We start from the raw sequence: 23791 nt of genomic DNA on the forward strand, positions 1-23791 counted from the left end.
GTGAACATTTTAAATGATGTTTTTGTCTCGTTTCTGGGTGTGGCGTCCTTTTCTAAGAAACTATTTCTATTCTATTCATCTATCGGTATCCTCACACCCTCATCGCTAGTACCTCACCGGAGACTAGGTTGGCATCATGCGTGGGCAACCGGAACTGCTTCTCCAGATACTTGGGCAGGAAGCTGTACACCCCACTGATGGGCATCAGGTGGAGCACGGAGCTCGCCGTGCGCCACATGAGGATATCATTGGTCAGCTGGCGCTTGATTGTCGCGAAGAAATCTGGAATTGGTAATAGATGCTTTTGGGATACTGCTCGTAAGAAATAATCGTTTATTTTGAATGTAGGATAACATAACAATAAGTATATAACTTTAAATCATCTCTTTATCATGAGAGATGAGAGATAATCACTGAGGGTATAAGACATGATCTTCTTCTATCGTGTGGGTTGTGAGGTGGATTACTCCATCAACCCTGGTGTCAGGGTTGCTATTGAGCCGCCAAAGGCCCCTGACATGACTACTAACTTGCATTAGTAAGTAGTAACCGGGACCAAAGGCTTAACGTGCCTGAAACACGGATCATCTAACTTTCGGACAATCGCCAGATTGCTGATCACCAGATCAGCCTGTAATTTCCTAACCAAACTAGAGATCACAAAGTGATTTTTGTGGTATGTCCCCACCGGGATTTGAACCCGGGACCTCCGGATCGTGACCCGTACGCTCAAACCACTGTACCACGGAGGCCGTTTATAATACATAATTTGAAAGAGAGAAATACATTGTTTGCATATATTGGCTACCTATCCACGTTATATTATGCGATAGACGTAAGGTGTCGTGAATCCCATATAATTATATCACATTCAGTTTGCAACTTGGCTAAGGCCACGAGCTAAACGCATGTTCTTTGGTTCATATAATGATAGCGACTTCCTCCACGTGAATTTGTACATAGCTCAATCGTCTGAAAGGCTTATATTTGAAAGAATTAATCGGCTGATAGCGTTAGTTCCGCAGTATACCGACCAATTGGCGATGTCCTAGCTAGAGGTCCACCAGAATACATTCATCATCAGAGGTGCGCTTATGAAGCAGCGGTAGGTATTACGAATTTAACCATGATAAAGTGGTATGACCTTTGAAGAATGGGGGATCGTTCTTGTCCTGAGTCTTCTTGGGCGGCGGCGGCAGCAGCTCCGGCTTGATCTGCCGCGGGAAGAAGAACATCAGCGCCGACAGCAACACGATGAACCCCGCGATGAATACCATACCTGCCAACATAACAATATTGACATCAACCACTTTGAAAACTCAGAATATATTTATTCAGTTGGTAACATGACATAAACAGCCTATATACGACTCACTGCTGGGCACAGGCATCCCCTCAACCGGAAGGGGTATGGAGCATACTACACTGCTCCATTGCGGGTAGGTAGTAGTTTTTTTTTATTATAATTTTATATTGGCCAGTAACCAGACATAATTAAGTTGGCAGCACACATCAAACGGGTTGCAAATCAGCGAAATGTCTATTTTATTCGCCCGGATTATTAATTCGCTCATTCATTTTAAATTAACTGTTGTAAATCCTCCGTCTCTTTTCTTTTCGGCGGATAAGAAAACGACGGGTATAACTTGAAATAAAATTAGGATGTGTCTGCAGAAATCGGGGCCATTATTAATCAAAATAAAAAATATTGTTATTAAAATATTTATTCATGTTAATTACGGAAGACTTTACATATTGAAATTAAACATAAAAGAAAATATACTGAAGACTAGGCAGCATGGTCTTACGATCTTAGCCTGACCCTCTAATGGGCAAAAGGAAAAAAAATATTCATGTTAGAAAACTCCTTACTTACTAACCAACATCCAAGTCTTTTAAATATATTAACCCTCTAGCATTTTTTAATTAATAGTTATTTAAAATATCTTTAAATCTAGAATATGTAGACTACACAAAAACTTTCCACATATTCTCTTGTTAGCACTTCGCTCGGCCAATCTAATTTAAATGAGATTGATTACACTCTCATGAATACCTAATTCACACCCAATCATCTCGAGTTATTGTCTTGTTATTATTGTAGCAGTTAGCCTGAAAGAGATTGCTACGTAGAAATAACACCGCATATTGCTTACGAGACTAAACCTATGATTTTCAAAATCGTTTTTCAAATTCATGTTTGGATCATAAATGATTATCACGTGCTCAGTGGTAAAGGAAAACATCGCGAGCAAACCCACATACCGAGAAATACGTTTCGGAGGTATGTGACCTAAACTACGCAGTATTATTCCTTATGCCTAAACTGTATGGGCTGGTTTTCCCTTCGCGGGTTCGAAGGTCTGACAGACAGTCGCTTCTGTAAAAAACCGGACCTGTCAAAGCTTCAGGTTAGGTAAGCGGACCCTGTGAAAGACAGCATAATACTGATGATGATGATTTTCTTGCCTTATGGTTGTCTGGAGGAAAAAAACATTTGCCATGTACCTAGTTAAGTCTCTTTTGTAAATATTTTCTTTTATTTTGGTGCAATAAAGTACATTTGTCTTGTATTGTACTGTTCATAAGTCCAAATTGTATGCTGCTCTTTTTTATTTAATTATACAACTATTATACACTTTTATTTAACATTTGTTTATTCTAATTCACAACATCGAAACCACCAGTCTATCTTCATTTATAATTCACATAAAACCATTGTGTGTATACCACAAATCTATAAATACATCTAGGTACCTATATCCATTCATTAACACTGGCACTATAAACAGCATAAGATTAAAAACAAACATTTTCGGTTGAGTTTATGTACCGGTTACTATCTGACTAACCAAAAACTTAAACAGTGCGATTGTTTTCGCAAATACCTAACATCGGAATCATCGACATGGGTGAAAAAAAATCGCTAACAAGTAAACAGAGGTGGTTGCCAAGATGGACCATACGTATGTGCGTACACGCGTGTATGGAACATTCCAATTATACCCAATACCCATGGAAATCAATTGTGACATAACATGACGCCTCATAACATTAAAATAAAAATTTTAAAAACCCCCGACCAAAAAAAAAAGTACTCAATTATTATGACAAAAGGTTAAAAATGCTAATCCTATAAAAAGCAAGAAATAACTTATCCCACATATGCTTGCAAGCAAACTGAGCGTGTAACATTTCTATCACACTTAACAAACGACCTGATGACCTTGAAGACCTGAACAGATTTCCACCAAACATAGCTAAGAACACTCTCGACAGATATACCTTTCAAACAAAAAAAGCCGCATTAAAATCGGATCATCCGTTTGAGAGCTACGATGCCACAGACAGACATTTACACAGACACGTCAGACTTATAACACCCCGTCGTTTTTGCGTCGGGGGTTAATAAATACACCCACTTCTCGCTAGCTACGTGTGAGTCCCATATAATAGGGAGGGAGTCTATTGCCATTAACCGGGCATAAATCCACGGGATATCAATTATCTACAATCCAAACATGAATTCAAACTCATAAAATCGAATTCCGTCATCAAGAATGTATCTTTATCATAATTGTTGTAACACTAAGGTGGTAACTGATGCCTATAACACGACAGGCTTCAATCTATTTTAGGCATCAGCAGAAATATAAAATATCTGTTGTAACTTTGCCCGTTTACTTTATAATAAAATCTCGAATATGTTTCAGAATGGCTTCTTATCTTGGTCTTGTAGGTAGATCCTCGTATATCGGATTATAACATTAGCAGGCAGAGCATTCGACAGGAAGGATTGTATTTCGTGAGTGTTCATGGCGCCCTAGAGCGTGACGAATCACACGAAAATATGCTATAAATTGAGCAAATCACGACACACAGAGTCACCGGGGTTCCTTTTACTTTAAATTGCGAGCAATAAAACCGTCATGCGTCCCCACTCATCATTTCTCAGCAACACACACTCTTGATTTATGTGCCATAATTTAAATGCTAAAGGATTTATTCATTATTTAAACTCAGACATATCAAAGGGAAGAAACGGGTGTTGTTTATCACAAACCGATATCAGCAGAACCCGAGGTGTGAGTCAAAACAATCGAATAGATCCAAACAGAACATTTGCGCTGTTACAAGGTCGCCCGGTCGTCGCTCAGTCAAGGGCGTTCGCTAGACACCACAGGTACCTACCTAGCTACTATGCGATATATATTGTTTACTCGGCCAACGTGTGCGACTTATCACTGTCGCGTTATAATCCAAAGATATAATTATAATAATTGAATTTCCAAAATTGATGGCACATACAGCCGGAGTGAAGATGAACCTCGAAGGTCAGATATACACGCGACCGGTTTAAAAGTAAAAGTGAGGTGGCAGTGGCGTGTCCACGATCCACCCACTAAATCCTCATTACGGGCACCGAATTGCCGGCGACGGACAACCTTGGCCGTGACCGGTACATAGAGCGCTTATTTTAGTAGTGGTGACGCCGCGTGATGTAAGGTGCGTTATGTAACGCGTGGCGTGCGCGGGCGCAGCGTGACGGCCACCCGCTGAGAAAAAGCGAAAGCCGAGTGGAAATTGCAGCTCCGCCTTAGCGACTGATACTAGCCAGCTCTACACGAGCACACCTGTGCCACACGATGCCGTTTCGAAAATATTAGAATAATCAACTATTCCAGCAATAAACTTTTAAAATTATTAAAATTTTACACGCTTTCAAAAAAGCATACCTACTAACAATAATGTGCACGGCATTAAAACAGGTCTATATAGGCAAGCGCGAAATACCTACTCGTAATAAAGTAATTTAACTTTAACAAAAGGCTGCACTAAATTGCCACGTGGCAAAAAATCCTCCATAGTTCTTCTCAGAAACGATCAGATACATTTAATCACAAAGTAATGTGCACGCACCCAATACTCAATTAAAAAACATCTTAGACTTTATAGTTGAGAGTTGGGTAGGTTTTGAAGAATTGATACTCGAGGTAAAAAACTACAAATACCAAAATCTGTAGTAACACAACAAATAGGGTATAAATGACAAAACAAGAAAAGGAATTCAATAAAATTATAATTTTAAGTGATAAGTTTGATGAGGAGAGAATAATTAAAATTAATTAAGTCAACCTACATCATTTACACTTACTCCAAAAAGACAAATAGGTAAAGACGAAGCTCTACACAAAATGAGGCCGTGAAAAGGAGCATATGGAATTTAAATGCAACAAAAACAGTGTGAAAGGCAGAAATCCGCCAACAAAAAGATCCGTTGAAAGACTCATCAAAATTCAGAGCTCCATTCATGAACTTATGTCAGAACAATAAGGAAATACGCAGAAACGATTGCGTATTTGCGAATTCTCTTTATTCGCAGTCGAGGCACGCGTGCGGCAGTTTTCTACCGATACTTTATAATCACTCGTTAAAACTGTTTCCAGTCGAATGTGCACCTTAGCCCTAGGTAACAGGAGAGTGTAAATTTTGAAGGACTGTAAGAGTGCATTTAGGGCCAGCACGATTCGATTGGTACTTCGGTCACGCACACGCTTTCTTCGTAGATTTTGCGCGCGAATCTGCGTGCCAGGTTTCTGTAACGGTAGATGACAGGGCACCGGAATGCTAAGGTCTAGTGATTGACGATAGGCGAAATTGGTGCAAAAGTCGTCGACCGGTCTAATTTTGGCTCCTACGAAAAGTACTCTAAACATCCTACTTCTATATTCGGAAAGTAAAATACGCAACCTAACAGCAACTTAACAGATTTTAATGAAAGTTTCTTATAAGTTTGACATGCGAGAGTATTGAATATACAAGCAGTTGCGATTGCAATAATATGTTAAGTCAATAAAACTGCTAATGAAATGCATTAAATCATGCGCGGGGGATCATTTATTCATTGCATTCTGTTTTACACGGGCTGGGATAATCTCACGGTACAGCCGCAGAAACAGCGAATTCAAACGTTATTAAAATAAAACACGTTTATTTTCAATGTAAGATCTTTAAAGAACACTTATTGAAAGACAATATTATATTTTCGTCCTATCCTACAATGCTGTCACTTCAGGATGCAACATGTGTGACGACATAGTGCAACCGCTTGGTAAAATTGATTTCATCAGCAAAAGCAGATAGATAAAAAACAATGTTTATGAAGGTAAACGATGATTGATGAAAGGGCAGTGATGGGAAAACCATCGAAGAACATGAGAAACAGAAAGAGAGTCTATTCTACCTACATATATAAACCAAATAATGGACAAAATTAAGAATAGAATGTCTACAGGAAACACCAGATATAACTTGAATTTTAGAGGCAGGAAAAATCTTCAACAGCTAATTATATTCAGGATATGTGTATTTTTAGACGACTGTAACATACTAATGGACTTTTTGATAACTTAATTATGTTACTATATTGGTCAATTTCATGTTTTTCGGTTGGACCCGTATATTCTTTCTATAAGTTTCCTTAAAATGTTTAACTAATTTAAACAACTGTTTGAAGCTGATCGTTAAACAGCAGACTCGCCTGTTTCCAAACCACTACCAAAGACCATTTACCAAATGCGTTAGCGTGTAACGGAGTGCGTTATGCGATAATGCAACATTGTACGTGGACAGGTTAATTGGAAAGGCATATGCATGCATGCATACTCATTTGTAACCGCTCCATACAAGTTTAAGGTCCCTCCACATAAGGAATGTATAAAGGCGATTGACTTATGACTTCGAGAATTCGATTAATTTTGAAACGTGAATCTTCCAAGAATGATATGAAAAAGTAAATTTAAGTATTGAAATCTTACATTTCCTTAACGATGTAAAAGTTTCGAATAAATCCAAAGTTCGTTCATGTGTTAAGGATTCAATCACGAATTTGTTTGAATTTAACACGTCACTGAATCTCATAATTGGAAGTGATGTAAATGTATTATCATTAGATTGTAATTCAGGATACAGTAATCGCCAAAGCAGTCGTAATAGACGGAAACACATTAGTCATTGACTATTTACAAGGATAAACCAAATAAGGGGGTAGATATCAGTCCTACTTTTAAGGCAATTATGTTTTATTAAAATCTACTTAAAGATTTTATCTTTACGATTTTATGTTACGTCCTTCTTTGATATGAAAAAAACTACTAACTAACGCATAACCAAGTCCGTCTGTCATCTTGGAAACCAATCCAATCGCAGAGTTATAAACAAGTTTTTCAAAACTTGATGATATAACTACTTACCCAGCCACCAGGCACCGACCCATCGTGGATCACTGTACTCGTATCCAGGGTCGAAGAGAGGATCCACATAGACCCTCGTGCAGAGCGCGCCGAGCAGGAACCCTAACGCCGGTCCGATCACCCTAATCCCGATTGTAATGGCTGAGGACAAAGAAACAAACAATTGCATTAACACAGGTTCAATTACAAGGAAAACCGTACGAGTACAATAACAATAAGAACATTAATGTATGGGTAGTTTTCCAAATATCATCGACGTTATTGAAGAAAATATTATCATACCTACTGCTTACAAACATTTGTTTAGATAAGATTTTTATTAGTCTGCATTACTTCACTTCACAACTAAATTCAAATTCATGAGCGAAATATTTTCTCTGCGTGATGGCTCCAACTTCATGTTCCACAGATCACATCACATTTCACGGTTGTAACCATCACGCGATGTAAACGCGATTAGTCCCGATTACGTTATCGAACACAATGCCAATCACATCTGCATTTATATTGCACGCAACGCACTAGACATACAGTGTAAGGTGATATGGTCTCATAAGAGTCTGATGCCATGTAAACAGGTCGAGGATATGAGGAAAATCTAAAGTAGTAACGTCTACTCAAAGGTCACTAAACTACTTATATCGCCCATGAAAGCTACGAAGACACCACAAGAGGATTTGCTGAATTTAACGCTACCAGTTCTTCGCTCTACTCCAAAAATGATGAGACCACCTGAAGAGTTTCTTTTATTCGCGGAAACATTACTTATGTAGCAGACGGGTAATGATGCGGGAGTATTAGCGGGTGTAATCACGGAGGCGGAGACGCCATTATGCAAATGTCTGGACTCGTGGACCGCAGTTTATCTCAGGGCTAAAGCTGGACGCTAATTGAAGGGCATTCAACCGCGGATGGATTGAGGGATTGACTGTCAACAGTCATCTTTGTCGCTTTCTATACTCTCGAGCATTGGAGTATAGTAGTGCGAATAAGAAGGAATTGAGTATTGGAGCGGCGAATGAATTGCAGAAACGTTGAAAATATACAAGTTTCTTTTAAACGTCATCCTTTAAGCAGAATTATGCTTTACGCATTTCACCGATGCACAGTACTGTCCCAGATACGAATTTAAATTTAAACCTGTAATAACGTAACAAAGGACCACTTTGAGGTGATTGACCGAGAAACAATCAGGTACTTAGGTCCCAAATGTAATCTTTCTCAGAAATCGGCCTCATGGGTTGCCAAAAAACGGCGTGTGTTCGATTCGCGTGCTCGACGTCGATGGAAAAATAAAATACAACATCCTATTATCATCATACACTTTTGTAATAAATAATGGTCTCGTCAGGATCGTTTTTCAAAACGGGCGCTGGTCGAGTCCCCCTGCAAGTTTTTAATGTTCCGCACGCCAGTACCGGTTCCGATGCATCATTAACAGCAGCCGAGTGCTGCCTCGAATTAACGTTCAACAATTGTCAAAAAATGACGAATTGCGCCATTAAAGTTACTTAGTATTCGTAATTCGTTCTGAGATTGTTTGAGTCGGAACGGAACACCAACGGGGACCAGCCATTTTTTGCGAAGCTTGTTTTACACACCGGCCTCGTCCGCAGGCGCAGGTGAAACAGTTATACACCGTAGACATCCGCAACAAACCAGTATCATTTAGTTTAATTAGGGCAAAGTGACACATGCTCTATTTTAGATGAAACCCTCTTTGTATGAATATAATCAAACAGGGCGATATGAATGCAGGGCCGCTGATAACCTTGTTACGTCCGCTAAAGCAAATAAGGTCGTTTACGCTGCTGATACACTGCACAAACATGTGCACACTGCAAAAACTATATCAAACGATACGTCATGACACGTGCCACAAGATAGCACCTAGATATAAAAAATCGAATATAAAGTTATCTTCAAAACCAAACGACTAGAAACATTACCTTACCCTTATTTTCGAAAATTGTAAGAGAATTTTAAAACAACACGACTTTTTTATCGACATCTCAGAATTTATTATAATCCTGTCTCTATTCCGGGAAATCGAAATTATCTAGAATTAGCAGTTTAACTCGCTTAATTGAAAGTCATCTTTCCGACCACAAATAAGTAGATCGTCTAGATATGCAAGCCAATGGTCATTGCCCCTACGAATTTTTTGGAAGTATGACTAATTCGCCACACCGCGAACATATGAATAGACGATGTGTGAATTGATAGAACACACCTGTCCAAACTATATATGACGTCCTCGATGAAACAATGAAGATATAGAAATGCCATCGACTGGAAGTGTTGAAATAAACATTATAATATTTATATCACCGGAAGAAGGAAACTTTAATACGACGATTCCAATAGTTATAATAACAACACCGCTGAACGATAATACCGTTGACCATCTAAATACTGACAATAAATAATATACAAAATATAAAATATTACATGATGCGCAAAGTCTTATCGAAGACAAATAATCAATTAATTATGCACCTACGTAGTACGATATCCTCGTGCATGTAGATTGATAAAGTGACAGTATCTAGCCTTTTTGTAATCTAATCTGTAATTATGTTGCAAGAAAACTGACCTGCGGCAACAACCGCAAATGATTGCAGCGTAACGCGAGCCGACTGCAAAAAAGTTGCATAAGTGCACATGCAACGTGGGCCGTGACGTAACTCGCGTACAATGTTACTCTAGCATTGTAAATCAATGGCCAAGTGGTACGACGCCGGCGATTCGCTTTTCGTTTTTCAGGGTTAACGAACCGAACGAGATGTGGTATGAGATAACTATAGGGGCAAGTGAAGTACAAGCAATTGATTTGCACTTAACGACAAGCGCTTGATATATCGATGCAGACGTAGAAAGTTGAACTCGAAGTCAAGTGGCAGACTTAGAGTAACTTGAACAACAAAACGGTTGACTTTATCTAAAGATCTTAAAGTGATAAAACAAGGACAACTAAATAGTTAACAATGCTGTTGCTCAATTTACGACCACCAAATTATCACCATCAAACTTGTAGTGCAATAGGCCAGCAGTGACGCAGTACAAATAAAACCAAATATGGAAATACCCAAACATCTGGACAAATTAACAAACCTATTGACCGACAAAAATTTAGAACATCTAATGACCAGTGTTGAATCAGAATAAGATAAAGATTTGGCATAAACTTGACTGAAAAGTAAGTCAGGTACTCAATTTACCTCTGACTAGCCCAATTGGGAATATCGCCATGAGCTTGTGTTATTTATATAAAAAGTAAAGTACAAATCTTTTGATTCAAACATACCCATGTAAATAAACGAACACGTTAGTTAAACGAGGTAGTATGTAAACGAGAACAGACGCAAAAATATCTAGTTAGTTACCCTAACAAAACAACTAATGAAGATTAGATAAATAAATAAGTTCTTTAGTGCAGAAACAACGCAGACAGTCCAGAACATTACAAAAGCCGCAAGCCGCTCATGTGACAAGTCATAAAGACAAAATTAGGGCTGAGGAAGATACCTACCGGACCTAATGCCGAGAACAAGCTGAAATGGCCGTCTCGAGACGTCCCGGCCCACTGACACACTTGCACCGAACATCCACTGAAATAGCAATTGCATCCTCGTAACGCAACGCATCCGAACGACACATTTCTTCAACGAGATTAGAATAGCATTTCATACAAGCATTTAACTTAGCATCAAGTGAAATTATTTGCCAATTGTAAATTTTATCTGTCAATGAACCCTAGGTATGCAGAATTAAATATAAAATCTTACGAGGGAAGATATCCTAGAAATTCGAAGTATTTAAAAGATCAAGACGTTGAAGATTTCAACACAATGATTAACTATTTGGCAGCGATCATAGAAAACAATCACGAAAGAGGTGAGGAAAAGAATCCAAGTGACCAATGCAAAAGAGCATCAGAACATTTCATTTAAAACTTTAAAATCTACTGTTCTGGACAACATCGACCCAAATCGAGAAACGACAAACCGATCGCATGCGATACCATTATTCGGGTCAGCAATCATTAGCACAGATTGGCACTAATTGTGCTGATGAATTCGCGATTAACAGCTGATGCAAGATGACATTGCACTACATACATAATTTAATATCTCTGGATACCAAACAGACGTTAATCAAGTAATAAATGAACAAGAGAGATAAAAAATAATGAACACTAAAAACTGGTATCACCGTCGTCGACGGCCTTTGCCTTTATCATAGATACTCTGAAACATCGTTTAACGAAAGATGACATTTTGACAGAAATAAAAGTTAATAGAGATGAATGTGCCTACTTATTAATTTACTGCACTTTCCAACGATTAAATTTAACTTAGTTTTATGGCTCAATCTGTTTTCTAATCATAGCTCACGACATTCATTACCATAACACTTTGTTTTTCACTCTCACCGCTATATCTAACATCACAGACCAACATACTGTCATCGCATTAACAAGATTTTGCATCGACTTCTTAACGTGTGATTTAAATATACCTTTGTTAACAAGTTTCAAATTAGCATTATTCTATATCTTTCCTTTCCGTTTTCTTACCACTTCCGTTTTAAATGCAGTATCAATATTATATAAGCCTGCTATAGCATTCTTCATCCATGATATCGATATTGTTTTTATACGTGCAACAAACTAATACATTGATGTGAAAATAGCTGGCCTATTTCCAGAGCCCATAACATAAAATCAGTACAAGGCCGTCGTTGTTTAGTAAATAAACGTATGTGTCTACCACTGGCGTTTTTAATGCACATCTTTTTACTTTCAACGTAGGTTTTTGTGGTTGCATCATTTTTGTGACGTTATCCGTTACACAGCAGCTGACGTCATTTTGAGAGATGTATTTTTTTTCTAATTTCGGAAAAACGATCCTTCAAAAATAAATATTTAAAAATGTTTTCATTTACATTGCGTTATACCTCACTCAGATTTTATAATAGTGGCATTGCAGCAGACGCAAGATACGATGCAGATACAACAAACAAGTTCAAAAGTCCAACACAACCTTTTTGCTCTGGGACTATTTACTCACACCCAAACACGCATTGTTCGTCCCAGTTTTTGTACAACTTTTTGTAGTAACTATCCGATTATATTTCTTGAAACATCTGTGTCCGAATCGCGAATCTATGTTTATACCCATTTGGTTTTCCCTGAGATTAGGAGATAAAATACGAATGACCAACCAATGGTGTTAGGGTAGTTAGCTTATCGTTTTCCAGTAATAGTAAGAAAAATCTGCTAATTTTACGACGCTCATAACAAAGTGCAGTTTATGTATTCACCGGTAAGTACATTGTTAATTACGGCAAGCCTCGAAGGGGCGGCGGCTCGTAGGCGCACTGTGGGCGGCTGTGATTTATGCACCCGCGCCCGCGTCAGCCACGCTTTATTACTCTCGCTCAAGATCAAACGCGACCCCTCTATCTAAATCACTTACAATTGTAAGACTACTCACCCATGTAGAGCGGAGACTGTCTGCTACCGACGTTGTCGTCGACATACGGGATGCCGAGCGTAGCGATGCCTGTCTGCCCAACACCCACTACAAGCAGGCAGAAGAAGAGCCATGGTAGGATGATCGCCGTCATCGAAGACCGCGCCTCTGTGCTCTGCACATGCGCAGAGTCACACAGGTATGACGTGGCATTCTCCTGGGAGCAGACCGGCGCGGCGCCCACGCGGTGCGTGTCCAAGTGCACGTCGAGAAGCCTTGTGCCGTAGAGCATGTGCGGTACCACACAACCCACCACGCCGACGGCTAACACCAGCATCATGCAGGCAATCCACCTCGGCCGGTGCCCGCGCCCCGCTAGGTACGTTAGAAATAAAGCGGTACATATTTGGCCAATCTCCGTCGCCGCTAATAATGTCCCAGTTGTCCTTGATTCCACTCTATATAACTTTTCTATGGTCGTCGTCACGCTCACGAAGTACGTGAGGAACATGCCCTGTAGTACCCATCCCGAGAGAAAGACGAGCATGAACACTCTGGTGGAGTAGAACACGGAACGGGGGCCGGCCGGCTGCGGCGAGGGTAGCTTGCAATCAAGGGAGCCATTGTTGTTGCCGGTCGCGAGCCGTTCCTGTTCCTCTGGCGTGGCTTCGACGCCTTTCATGGCGTCCTCGGCCACGGGGCCCGTCTCGCCACCCGCTGATAGTGGCGCGACCTTATTCGCCCTGCAACAAGAGAAGCTTTCATAAGCTTTTTGATCATAATTAATTAACTTACCACGACATACAGTCAACTTACGTCATAATTACGGCTTAACTTCGATTTAAGCGATACTTCACTTTAATAAGATTTGACGTGGAAACGTTTGAATAACAGAAGTAGCTATGACCATCCGTTTACGGAATAGAAATGGGGTAGTGATTAACGCTCACAGAAATAAGGAGTCTAATCGGTATGGTTGCAGCGATGCGTGCGCATAGTTTTTTGGGGAATCGTTGAAGCGAGCGATGGGGTGCAGAGTAGAGGCTGCGTGCGCGCAGCGGCCGCGGCGGACTCTGACTGCAAGTTGCATCGTGCGCTCGCACCCGCTGCGCCCGCCCCTCGGTTCTCCCCATACAGGGTTTTTATTGGCCGCCTATCCATTTTTTGTGCGGCACGCATTTACACACGATGAAAGCCGTCTGCGCAACGCCCTCCTCCAAGATACTCTCGTCTCGACACTTTGGAATGTCTTTGTCTCTGCACAGAGCTTTTTTAAGCTCAACTCCACTTACAACTTCCACTCCACTTCATGACAAAAACTAAAATAAAATTAATATTGTTGCCGCATCGGTGGCATGCACTTTTGGAACTCCTCCGAAACTGGTAGGTTAACGATGAAATAAAAGCAAAGATGATCAAATTATATTGTACTAATAAGTGGCACTTAAGAAGGTAAAATAATTAATACGTTGAACGTAGGGCAGTCGCTAGGTTCGCAGTAGTAGCAAGTGTAGAATATTAATGTAACGAGTCATACGGCTAACTGGAGTTGCGAAACTGAGCAACGGAGGCCGATGACCACCGCTGACACCGCGCACCGGCGCGGGCGACGCTCTGCAGCGGCTAGTCGACGACCAGTTCCACCGGGGAAACTATTTCACTGATACTACTAATTAATACAGATACAAAGTTACAGAAATGCTACAGATACGTAAATCGACCCATTTTTTATTACAACGAAACGCATGGATAACTGCATTCCGAGATAAGTGCACGAAACTTGCGCAATGGTGGGCTATCGCGGCGTGCTATCGCTCCAGTGATAACGGGACGCGACAAATAGACTACTTGAACCGGGTTGCTGTCCCGACAACCTTTAGCGGAGTGACCTATTTATCTCTACAGTCTGCCGTCTGCCGCCACATCAAAGCGTTTTAGACTGACAGACACCACCCGATTTTGAGGAAACTTGTTGATGTCTTGCCAATTTTTTGTCTTCGTCTTCTGTAATATCCTACTAATAACATAGCAATATTTTTCAGGCTTGTGTTGAGTAATTAGTCGGCCAATTTCCAACAAACATTTTCAGGTAATGAGCATAATTTATTTATTTATTTATTTATTTATTTAGATATCCAACAGCATAATAATAATTAAATGTTTGCATAGTGTGTACTCGTAAAAACAAAATCAAAAGAGGAGGCCAGCAAGTGCGTAAAAATTAATATGCTACTGAATAAGGTGGAATATCTGATGGTTATAGATCAACTTGCGGCGAGGCGAGGCGGGACACGCGACGGCCACTCTGCCGACGACAAGAGGACAATAACTGCCGATTTATTTAATCTCCAGCGATTGGGTGGCAATGAATCATTTGAGCAACCGTCCGACAACCTATTGACATAAATTGAATAAACTATCGCTCAATACAGCTCCCATACAATAACGACATATTCAAATAATACTCCTCTAGATAACGACACTTTAAAAAATTATGCTGACGGGAAACGAAAAATCTCATCTCGATATGATCGCTCAGTTTTATTTTTATTTGAAAATGGGCAAACGATAGAAGATTTAAAATGAAGGACCGCATTAAAATTCATCCGTCGATTGTCGAGAAACTAGCACTTATAATAAAACAGATTTCAAATTCATACGCAGTTCGAGTTTTGGGGACAAACAATGTGATCTCATACATACGTTTTGAAATTCATAGTGAACTCAAACGATCGACATCTGGTTTTTAAAAGAGCTGGAAGACTTGTGCGTGTCACTTACAAATCAACGATCGATCTGAAAAACAATCGAGTAGCTAAATAGTATTCAATACGTTAAACATTGTGCAGAGTCGTTCTACAAGACTAAGTATACATAATACTTGAAATATACTATATACGTAATATAATTCTTGAAACTTATTCTATAAAATATTTTGATATTGGCACATAATCTAGGGAAGACAAAAGGCATTCCTTTTAAGAGACGTCGCAGGTGCAGGCAGTATGTCTGCAAGTGAGAGGACCTCGCGCGGTCAAGGCGAGTGAGCAAATGATACCTGTTGCGATGCCACCATGCTCCTTATTGTTCGTATGTTTTGAACAAACCCGTGACATGTCCCGACCGTGATGGAGGTCAGCCTAGTCTAGGAAGAAATAACGTCAATACATGGTAGAACACTGATTAAGCTGTTACAAATATCACTTACAAGTTTTAGGGTGGTATTAATAAACTAATCTCAGCTTCGAGACTGCCCTCAAGATCATGTCAATGTGACAGTTCTCATATAAAAACAGAGACTTGAGCATGATCTTGAGGGCAGTCTCAGCTGAGATTAGTTTATTAATACCACCCTTAGCTTGATGAATCATAGTCTGGGGACTTATCCATATAAAGCGACGTAACGAAATCGGTAAAAAAGACTGCAGAAACAGTGCAAGATGAATCAATATATTTGTACAGGCTATTAAAATTCAAACAAGTTGTAACAACAGTTCAATTAACAGAACAATAAAAGCACAAAATTATTAACACTTCAGTAGCAAGAGCAAATATATTACAACGCAAATGAAAATACCTACTAAAGGAACATAAATATTCAATATGTATTATGACTTCTTGCAGAAGATTGCAGCGATCGGCAACACAGATAAGATCTCTTAACTATTATGTCAAGTGATTATGCAGAGTGGCAATAGACAGAACCAGTCGCGTACTACCGAAAGTAAACACCTACTAAAGCTGGTCTTAATTAAATTAAACCGGATTCGTTCCCACCTCGGCCAACAAGCCGCCTATAGACAATAACATACTAATCAGCAGAATAGATAAATGCGTGGGGCTAAAAATAATATATTGTTTTTGCGGTGAACAGAAAAACATTTAACTTCCTCGATAACAGGATGCTATTCGTGTCGGGATGAACAATATTTGTACATAATTAAAATATAGATAAATAATACCAAACAAATAAAACGTCTGGCTGTTGTAGTTTCTCAATCCACTCCGCATTGAACCTCCCAAGAGTGAAGCATAAAAAGTAATCTTTATTATTTGAAGTGCTCATAATATCAATGTATTTATGCGTGTACTACAAATATTTTAAAGGCTGTGTATTAATCGATTAGCATTTACAATGAATATGAACTCGTATTACGCATAATATTATTTAGGTGCAGTCAACGATATTTAAATGATTCTATTATCGCCAGATTGACATTTTGTATATCTTTTTTATCTCGATGGTATTCATGCTAATGAATTTCTGAATACATATAAAGTATAGTAATTTTGATTATTAAAGTCACTGTGGTCCTGTGGCTCACCGGCTTGCTCTTCAAACGGAGAGCGCCGGTTCGAACCATGGTACCGAACTTGCACCAATGAGTTATTAATTTATCTTAGTACAGTTTTCGCTAACATGGCTCGTCTACTATAGACGGCGATACGACTCACCACCTATCACGTTGGTTTAACAGAAAGCTGGGTGAGACGTGGGTACTTGGTTCATCTAGCGATGGATGTACCTCTGATTACCCCAATTGGGATATAGGCGTGAGCTTAAGTTGGTTTCGATTTTCTTCGCCATAATTTTGTTCATATCCAAGGTGTACATTAGTATAAGGAGAAAAATATTTTTCACATCCAGTCCAATGAACTGCTGAACTTTTTGTATTAAAGTGAAAGGACAAGCAGCGTCTCTAGTATTTGAGCTTATTGGAGTACAGATTCCTTGGATCAACTGGAAGTAATTGGCTACGTTCTGAAGCCCGTTGCAGCCTGCGTGACTACCGCCGTATTTGCAAATCAAATTCTAGTAAATGCATGTATTCATTTTCAACAGCAGCTGTATTGTCAATGAGAGAATTGATTTATACTAGCAGATACCTATAACGGTGTTAATTTATTCAACAATTTATACATCTGTAGCAAATGAGATTTATACACACCTCAGTCAATTTAATTGTTATCCAGATAAAGATGACATTTGCATGATCAAAATACTAGTCATAGGCGTGATAAGATTGAAATTATTATCTTCAATACGCTTTTATTCGTCGCTTTAAAATGTTAATTTTCTCTCTTAAGTTCACCCTCGAGACCCTACATGGTGCTAAACGAATGACAAATTTCGCCGATGATATGTTTCATCAGTGGCCCCAGTGTATCTAAGGTTGCATTTTCGTATTTGGAAACAACTTTTCGCGAACCTATTTAAATAATAAATGTAAAAGCTCACGGCCGTAGAGACTAAAATAATAAATATTCAGATAGCGATCCGAAACAAATCGATTTATCCAAATTTAAGAAACGAGTTATGGGCAACAGGCGGTACGAAGATAAACAAATAAATTGGGAATTAATTAAACACATCCCAAGAAACATGGGCACGAAAATAACAAGAGAAAGAAAATCTGAAGGTAATAAAAATAAGATGAGGCTGATTAAAGTCAATAATTCACGTAAAGAGACAGTCGTGTGAAGCAAATCTCAGGAGGTGTGCCTTCATAAAGCTCCTTGTGACAGCGGACGCCCCGCGGCGCGCCCCGCGCTTCGATCAGATATACTGCCCCCAACTATAGCCTTAAAGGTATGGGCCAATTTCACGCAATCATGTCTTTATCTCTTTTTAATTAGATTTATCACGTTGTTCGATATACTGCAACGTGTTGAAAACTCAAAAGGTTCATAAAAAATATATGAGGTGCCTCTATCACGTGAACGCGGCAACGCGTCCGGAATTTTGATAGCCCAACAACTATTTACATCTGAACATGGCGGCAATTTTGTGATTGTACAGTCATTATTGTGCTGACCGGTGGCAAGGTACTCCATGTGAGCAAATTACGCAAGACTGACATAACCGTGCCTTGACATTGTTGATTTCACACGTGGCACCCGATGCTCTATGTGTAAGCTAACGGCTGGTCGGAGCACCGCTCCGGGCCTCGCTAATGAGCATGGCATATGAATTAGTCACGTGGCTCCAAAATTAATTTCAAGGTAAACCTAGTCTTCTTGAGTCGTCAACGACATCAAATCAGTTACCGTAAAATTATTTCATGTAGAATTATTTACAGTTTTTTAAATATAATTGGCTGCTTATGTGATGTGTTCCCAAATGTATGATTTAATCAAATATCAGCGTTTTTATCAGCCAAATATATATTGGTAACGAACCATCACAATACATACATTAGTATAATGTGTGAATAAACTGCACATTTAATCAATTGTGTGTTACGATACGAACCGAACCAGCCGTTTGCAAAAAATGTAATTCGTCAACGTGATGAAAGTACGGTCCATTCTAGTTTCAGAAAAAAGTATAAAACGAACGCCTAATGAAAAGCTAAGTTGATGGAAACGTGATCTCTTGCAAGGCAAGGACACTGTAAATTATTGAGTACCGACGATTTGACATTGCTCACCTCCATTTATTGGCCAAAGTGGAACGTGTAAATGAAGAACTGATACGCCACCCTGCAAATGTTTAACAAGCCTCTTCAGTGACGAAATGTGGCACGTCGCAAGGTAATATTCATTCAGACATTCAATAGATTAAAGATGAAGCAACGAACTTTGTGACGATATGAGTGTTATAGCTCAAAGACTGACATAAATTGGAGATGCGAATGTTGAAATAATAAAAGAAAACGAAATACATAAAAATTATGAAGACGATCGCAATGGCAAATACATTAACGATATTGATACAGCTGCGACGATGGAAGACAAATAAGCTACAATTATAAATTATATTCTGATGTTGCAATTCGATACGTGGGCAAAGAGAGTCAAAATTACTCGCATCAAGATGCCCGGTGAAAGTGAATAAACGAGTATCGAAATATTCGGGCCCGAGGGGAGAGCAAATAAAATGTCAACGAATACGCCTTTGGACTTCGGATAGCAGCAAGACTCGATATTTGCATACAACGACGAGCAGTTCGATTCGCGTGGAGAAATCTTGACGCACTACTTTTAAGAGTCTGTAAGCATTGTGACTGTGTCCGTTTGATTGTGGAAATTTAAGGTCAATCATAGCACGGTAAGTTTTAAGAATTACAAATTGATACTGGATTTATTGTCAGAAATACATACAAAACAGCAGCTAAATTCGACACTACTGCGAGATATTTTTTGTACTTACTAGCAAACTTTAGATAGAGGTAGTCATAAAACTTTAAATAGTTACTTCAAAAAATGTGTATGTTATGGAACACGATGTTTAGCATTTAATACACTCAAAAATTAATTATTACGCGCTCACATATTATAAGAAGGAAGCGAACAAATCACTTTGTTATACGATCAAGTCTGATACTACTCCATACCATTATCTAAAGCTTCTTAAACTAATCTTTCAATATTCGAGGGCCTAAAAGGCAAAACTAATAAAATAATAAAAATAAACTAAGAAACACAAAAAAGAAACCAGTCTCAAAAAAGAACTTAAAATCTTTTGGACATTCCTTTCGACCTCATACACAGCAACGCCACGCCGCCAGGATTAAAGCAAGTATTTTTAAGCAACGCTCACGCGCATTAGGGCACTGCGCAGATTGCACAAATATGCACAATCCTGTGCAAACATATCAGCGGCTGCCACTTCCTACAAAACACACAAGTCGACCAACACTTTTATTTTCTCTACGAGATTCTGTAACTCAACGTGGACATGGTATCTCACAGGGATTAACTTATGAGAATGTCTATAATATCCTGTATTGGGCAACACTTGACTGGTTTAATTAATTCCATATTAGCTCTGAAAAGGTTTATTATTACAACTATCCGATTGCGATTTTATATCTGCGGATTTTATAAATGAGTTACTCATGAACTCTATGACAGCAATAGACGATTAATCTTAAGTACTCATAGAAAAACTTCGACCTAAATACATCAGACTACAGACATAGATCGCCATCGGTCAGTCAATATGTCATTAGTCCTCTTGCAATGAATACTACAGTGTTCACAGTGTTCTGCTCTACTTAAACATAAAGAGGAGAATTTTAATTCAAGGCCTAAAGACTTTCCATGAGTGGTTGTTAAAGGCAGTAGGTACTTCGCCTGTTTGAGCAAACACGTCAGTGCGAATGTTAAAAGAAAACAAACAATGCGCCTGCGGTGAGAGGATTATATCCTCAGAAATACGATGCGGAATTTTAATAACGTAAAAATAAGGAATAAGTGGATGCGTAATTTATATCAGAAAACCGTTAAATTTTTAATATTCTTAAGTCAGATAGCTGTGATCTTGAACCTTACTCGAACATTAAGTATAATTACTAAATATAAATAATTTCTATCTGCAAGAATTGAACTTCAGCAGAGGTCGACAGATAGCGCCCGAAGACAAAATTTCGCTGCAAAATACTTTCCATTAACTAGTCACGCCGAGGTTATCTGAGGTCCAGACTAGCTTAGGTATAACTTTTCACCAAGGCCAATGTTGTATTGTAATAGCTTAAAGGTCTCTTTGAAAAGTGACTAATCACCGTTTGCGACTATTGGATTCAATTGGTCAAAAGTGCGACTGTAAAAAGTTGCGAGATATAGTCGATATACCAACTATTACGCTTTGTAAAAGCAATATCTACAGTCACGTGATCACGTCAGGTAATTAAAGACATGTTTAGTCATTTCTTGTTGTATTTTTACATAAACATTATGTCAAAGGTTACTAAAAGGTAAATTTTAACCAGAAAATACTTTGTAAAGATAGGTTTACTATTAAAGTCCATAGCTACACCTACAAAATTCTTCGTAATATCAATCACCAAAGTACGTCATTCTCATAACATTATTAGAACCAATAAACCGAAGATGGCCTCCAATCGTTATAACACGTAATTTTGTTCTTATAAATAGGGAGAATGTAACCACGTAAGTAAAGGAAATTGCTGGATCAATTTCGTCGACCACTTGTGGTTTCGATATCCAATTATGTCGTAGGGCAGAGAGGGTTCGAGTAATAACTATGGTAATCGAATATGACAGCACAGGCAGTTCAATTAAAATGGACGTAAAATAATGCCCAAGACCATTTCAGAAACACTGACAAGAAGATACTACATAAGATATTATATAAAACCCACAGCCCTTAAATAAATAGACAAGTCAACAACAAACAGAAAACATAATGCATTTTTAACGATGTAAAGATACTCGGTAATGACCCGGTCTACAGATACGAGAGAACAAAAGGCCCAGTCAAGAATGTAGCCAGTAGTTGAAAGCCGATAACTTTTATCTAGTATGCAAAGTAAGTTACTATTCGCTTAATTGCACGTTAAGTGGACCACGCTGGCAAATTCACGGTCGCCGGTTACAAGTCCAATAAATGGTGACTAACGACCGAAATTTTCAATGGCCTTCGCTAATGGTGTTCCGGATGCAAAATAAAGAGTATCAACTCTGTTAGAGCTGTTACTCGACCCACATCTGTAACCAGGTTGCGGCGAAATCGCAATGTAATTTCGCGAGGTAGGTACATTTTTTTGGAACACTTTTACTTTGGCACCGGGTAACCGAACCACCGTAGGAACGAATTCAGCGATGACACCAATTTCTCTTTCAATGGTGGATGAGTAGCATAGAACTACATTCTGAATAACTGAACCTTTTATCATCTAGATGGATTTTTCAGTTTTTGTATAAAGGAGGAAAACTGACAAAGGTGTGTGAACTGTTAAATTGCTATACGAAATATTGTTAGAATGAATTTTAATTCCGTTTCAGACATGATATCACAAAGTATTAGACGAATGGAACTTTTATGCTAAATATTGATTTGCATTGCTTACGAAATGAAGCGTATTTTCCGCGCAACTTTTCGCGCGATGACGTATGCCATCATCGCACAGATCGGCGCGGACGCAAACAACCGCAGAACTTTCTCTCTCGTATGCATCCAAAATTTCATAAGATTTGCATTCACTTAAAACCGGATAAATTAAAGACAACTTTTACAGTATATCACAACGCAGAATTATTTACTTCATATTATGTGAATAAAATAAATCTAAAGAACATAATTCTAACACAAATAGGCATTACAACCATATTAAAGGTCGACATATTCACAGTTACCGGTTTCTTTCCACAATACCTTGAACTCAAATCGTATGATTTATATCTTTTATGGAACCAGTGCTACATGATACTTGGCTTATAATGTAGAACATTAAAATGAACTCTGCCACTGTAAGTTTATATTGAATAAAACGCGGCGATTTGCCAATAGGGACACCGTCCTAAATCCGCATAAAAATCCGGTCGAATTATCAGATAAAGAAGCTCGCAGCAAGCGACGAGAGCGAAACGAATAGACCAGTCAGTGGATTACTTTCATTTGTAAGTGACGCCGAAAGTGAACTTTTACTTTCCGTATGAAAGATTTATTCCACAATAAAACAACGTTGAAGCATAGTTAAGAAAAGCACGTAAAATCACTATTTCATTGGCAGACAAAAATAAAAATTGTTTTGAAACTATAGACTTACGATACAGCGATTAGATTCAATTTACTTTTGCCAGTGATAATGACAGACTTCATAAAACCTTTAATAATGCATGAATCCCAAAACCAAAGTGCAAAATTAGAACTTCTGAAATAGCTTTTATATGCGTTTTACAGCTTTCATATGCGTTTTTGCAGTATTTTTAGAATTCGTAGTTTTATGCACAATTCCCATAATGAACTTAGTGCCAAGATAATTAATACACACAGAATAGAAGGAAAATTGTATAAATATGATCATGAGAGTACTGAGAACAGGCCGGTCGAAAGCGAAAACTTAATTACTTTCATCGGTCGACGATAAGCTGTCGACCCAGATGTAGAATTAGTGTAGACCAAATCCATGAGATGACGTAAACATCTGCATAACGTCTTTATTGAAATACAATTTCGATCCAATTTCTAATATTATGCTTTGGTATTGAAGATGCCGAACTGTCTGTAGGTGGCTGGCCAGATGGTTCGACGACCTTGTTAAAATGGCCGATCAATAATTGACGAGAAAATCCATAAATGATATCATATGCCAT

The 23791-nt window shown here is 38.7% G+C and overlaps 1 protein-coding gene across 3 annotated transcripts in view; it reads right to left on the minus strand.

The window, feature by feature from the left end:
• Positions 1 to 23791, minus strand: part of LOC126371936 (solute carrier organic anion transporter family member 74D-like) — a 49491-nt gene that overhangs the window by 13300 nt on the left and 12400 nt on the right. For 2 of the 3 annotated variants that reach the window (XM_050017411.1, XM_050017402.1), the window contains exons 2-5: positions 12752 to 13473; positions 7254 to 7394; positions 1145 to 1279; positions 118 to 282 (exon numbers count right to left, since the gene is read on the minus strand). In XM_050017411.1, coding sequence (XP_049873368.1) covers positions 118 to 282; positions 1145 to 1279; positions 7254 to 7394; positions 12752 to 13412 — 1102 coding nt within the window. In that variant the 5' untranslated portion in view covers positions 13413 to 13473. Of the gene's footprint in view, positions 1 to 117; positions 283 to 1144; positions 1280 to 7253; positions 7395 to 12751; positions 13474 to 13546; positions 13795 to 23791 lie in introns of those variants that run through there. The other variant, XM_050017393.1, reaches the window with a different exon arrangement.

Source organism: Pectinophora gossypiella, chromosome 2 (genome assembly GCF_024362695.1).
Source record: "Pectinophora gossypiella chromosome 2, ilPecGoss1.1, whole genome shotgun sequence".
Classification (NCBI taxonomy): Eukaryota; Metazoa; Arthropoda; class Insecta; order Lepidoptera; family Gelechiidae; genus Pectinophora; species Pectinophora gossypiella.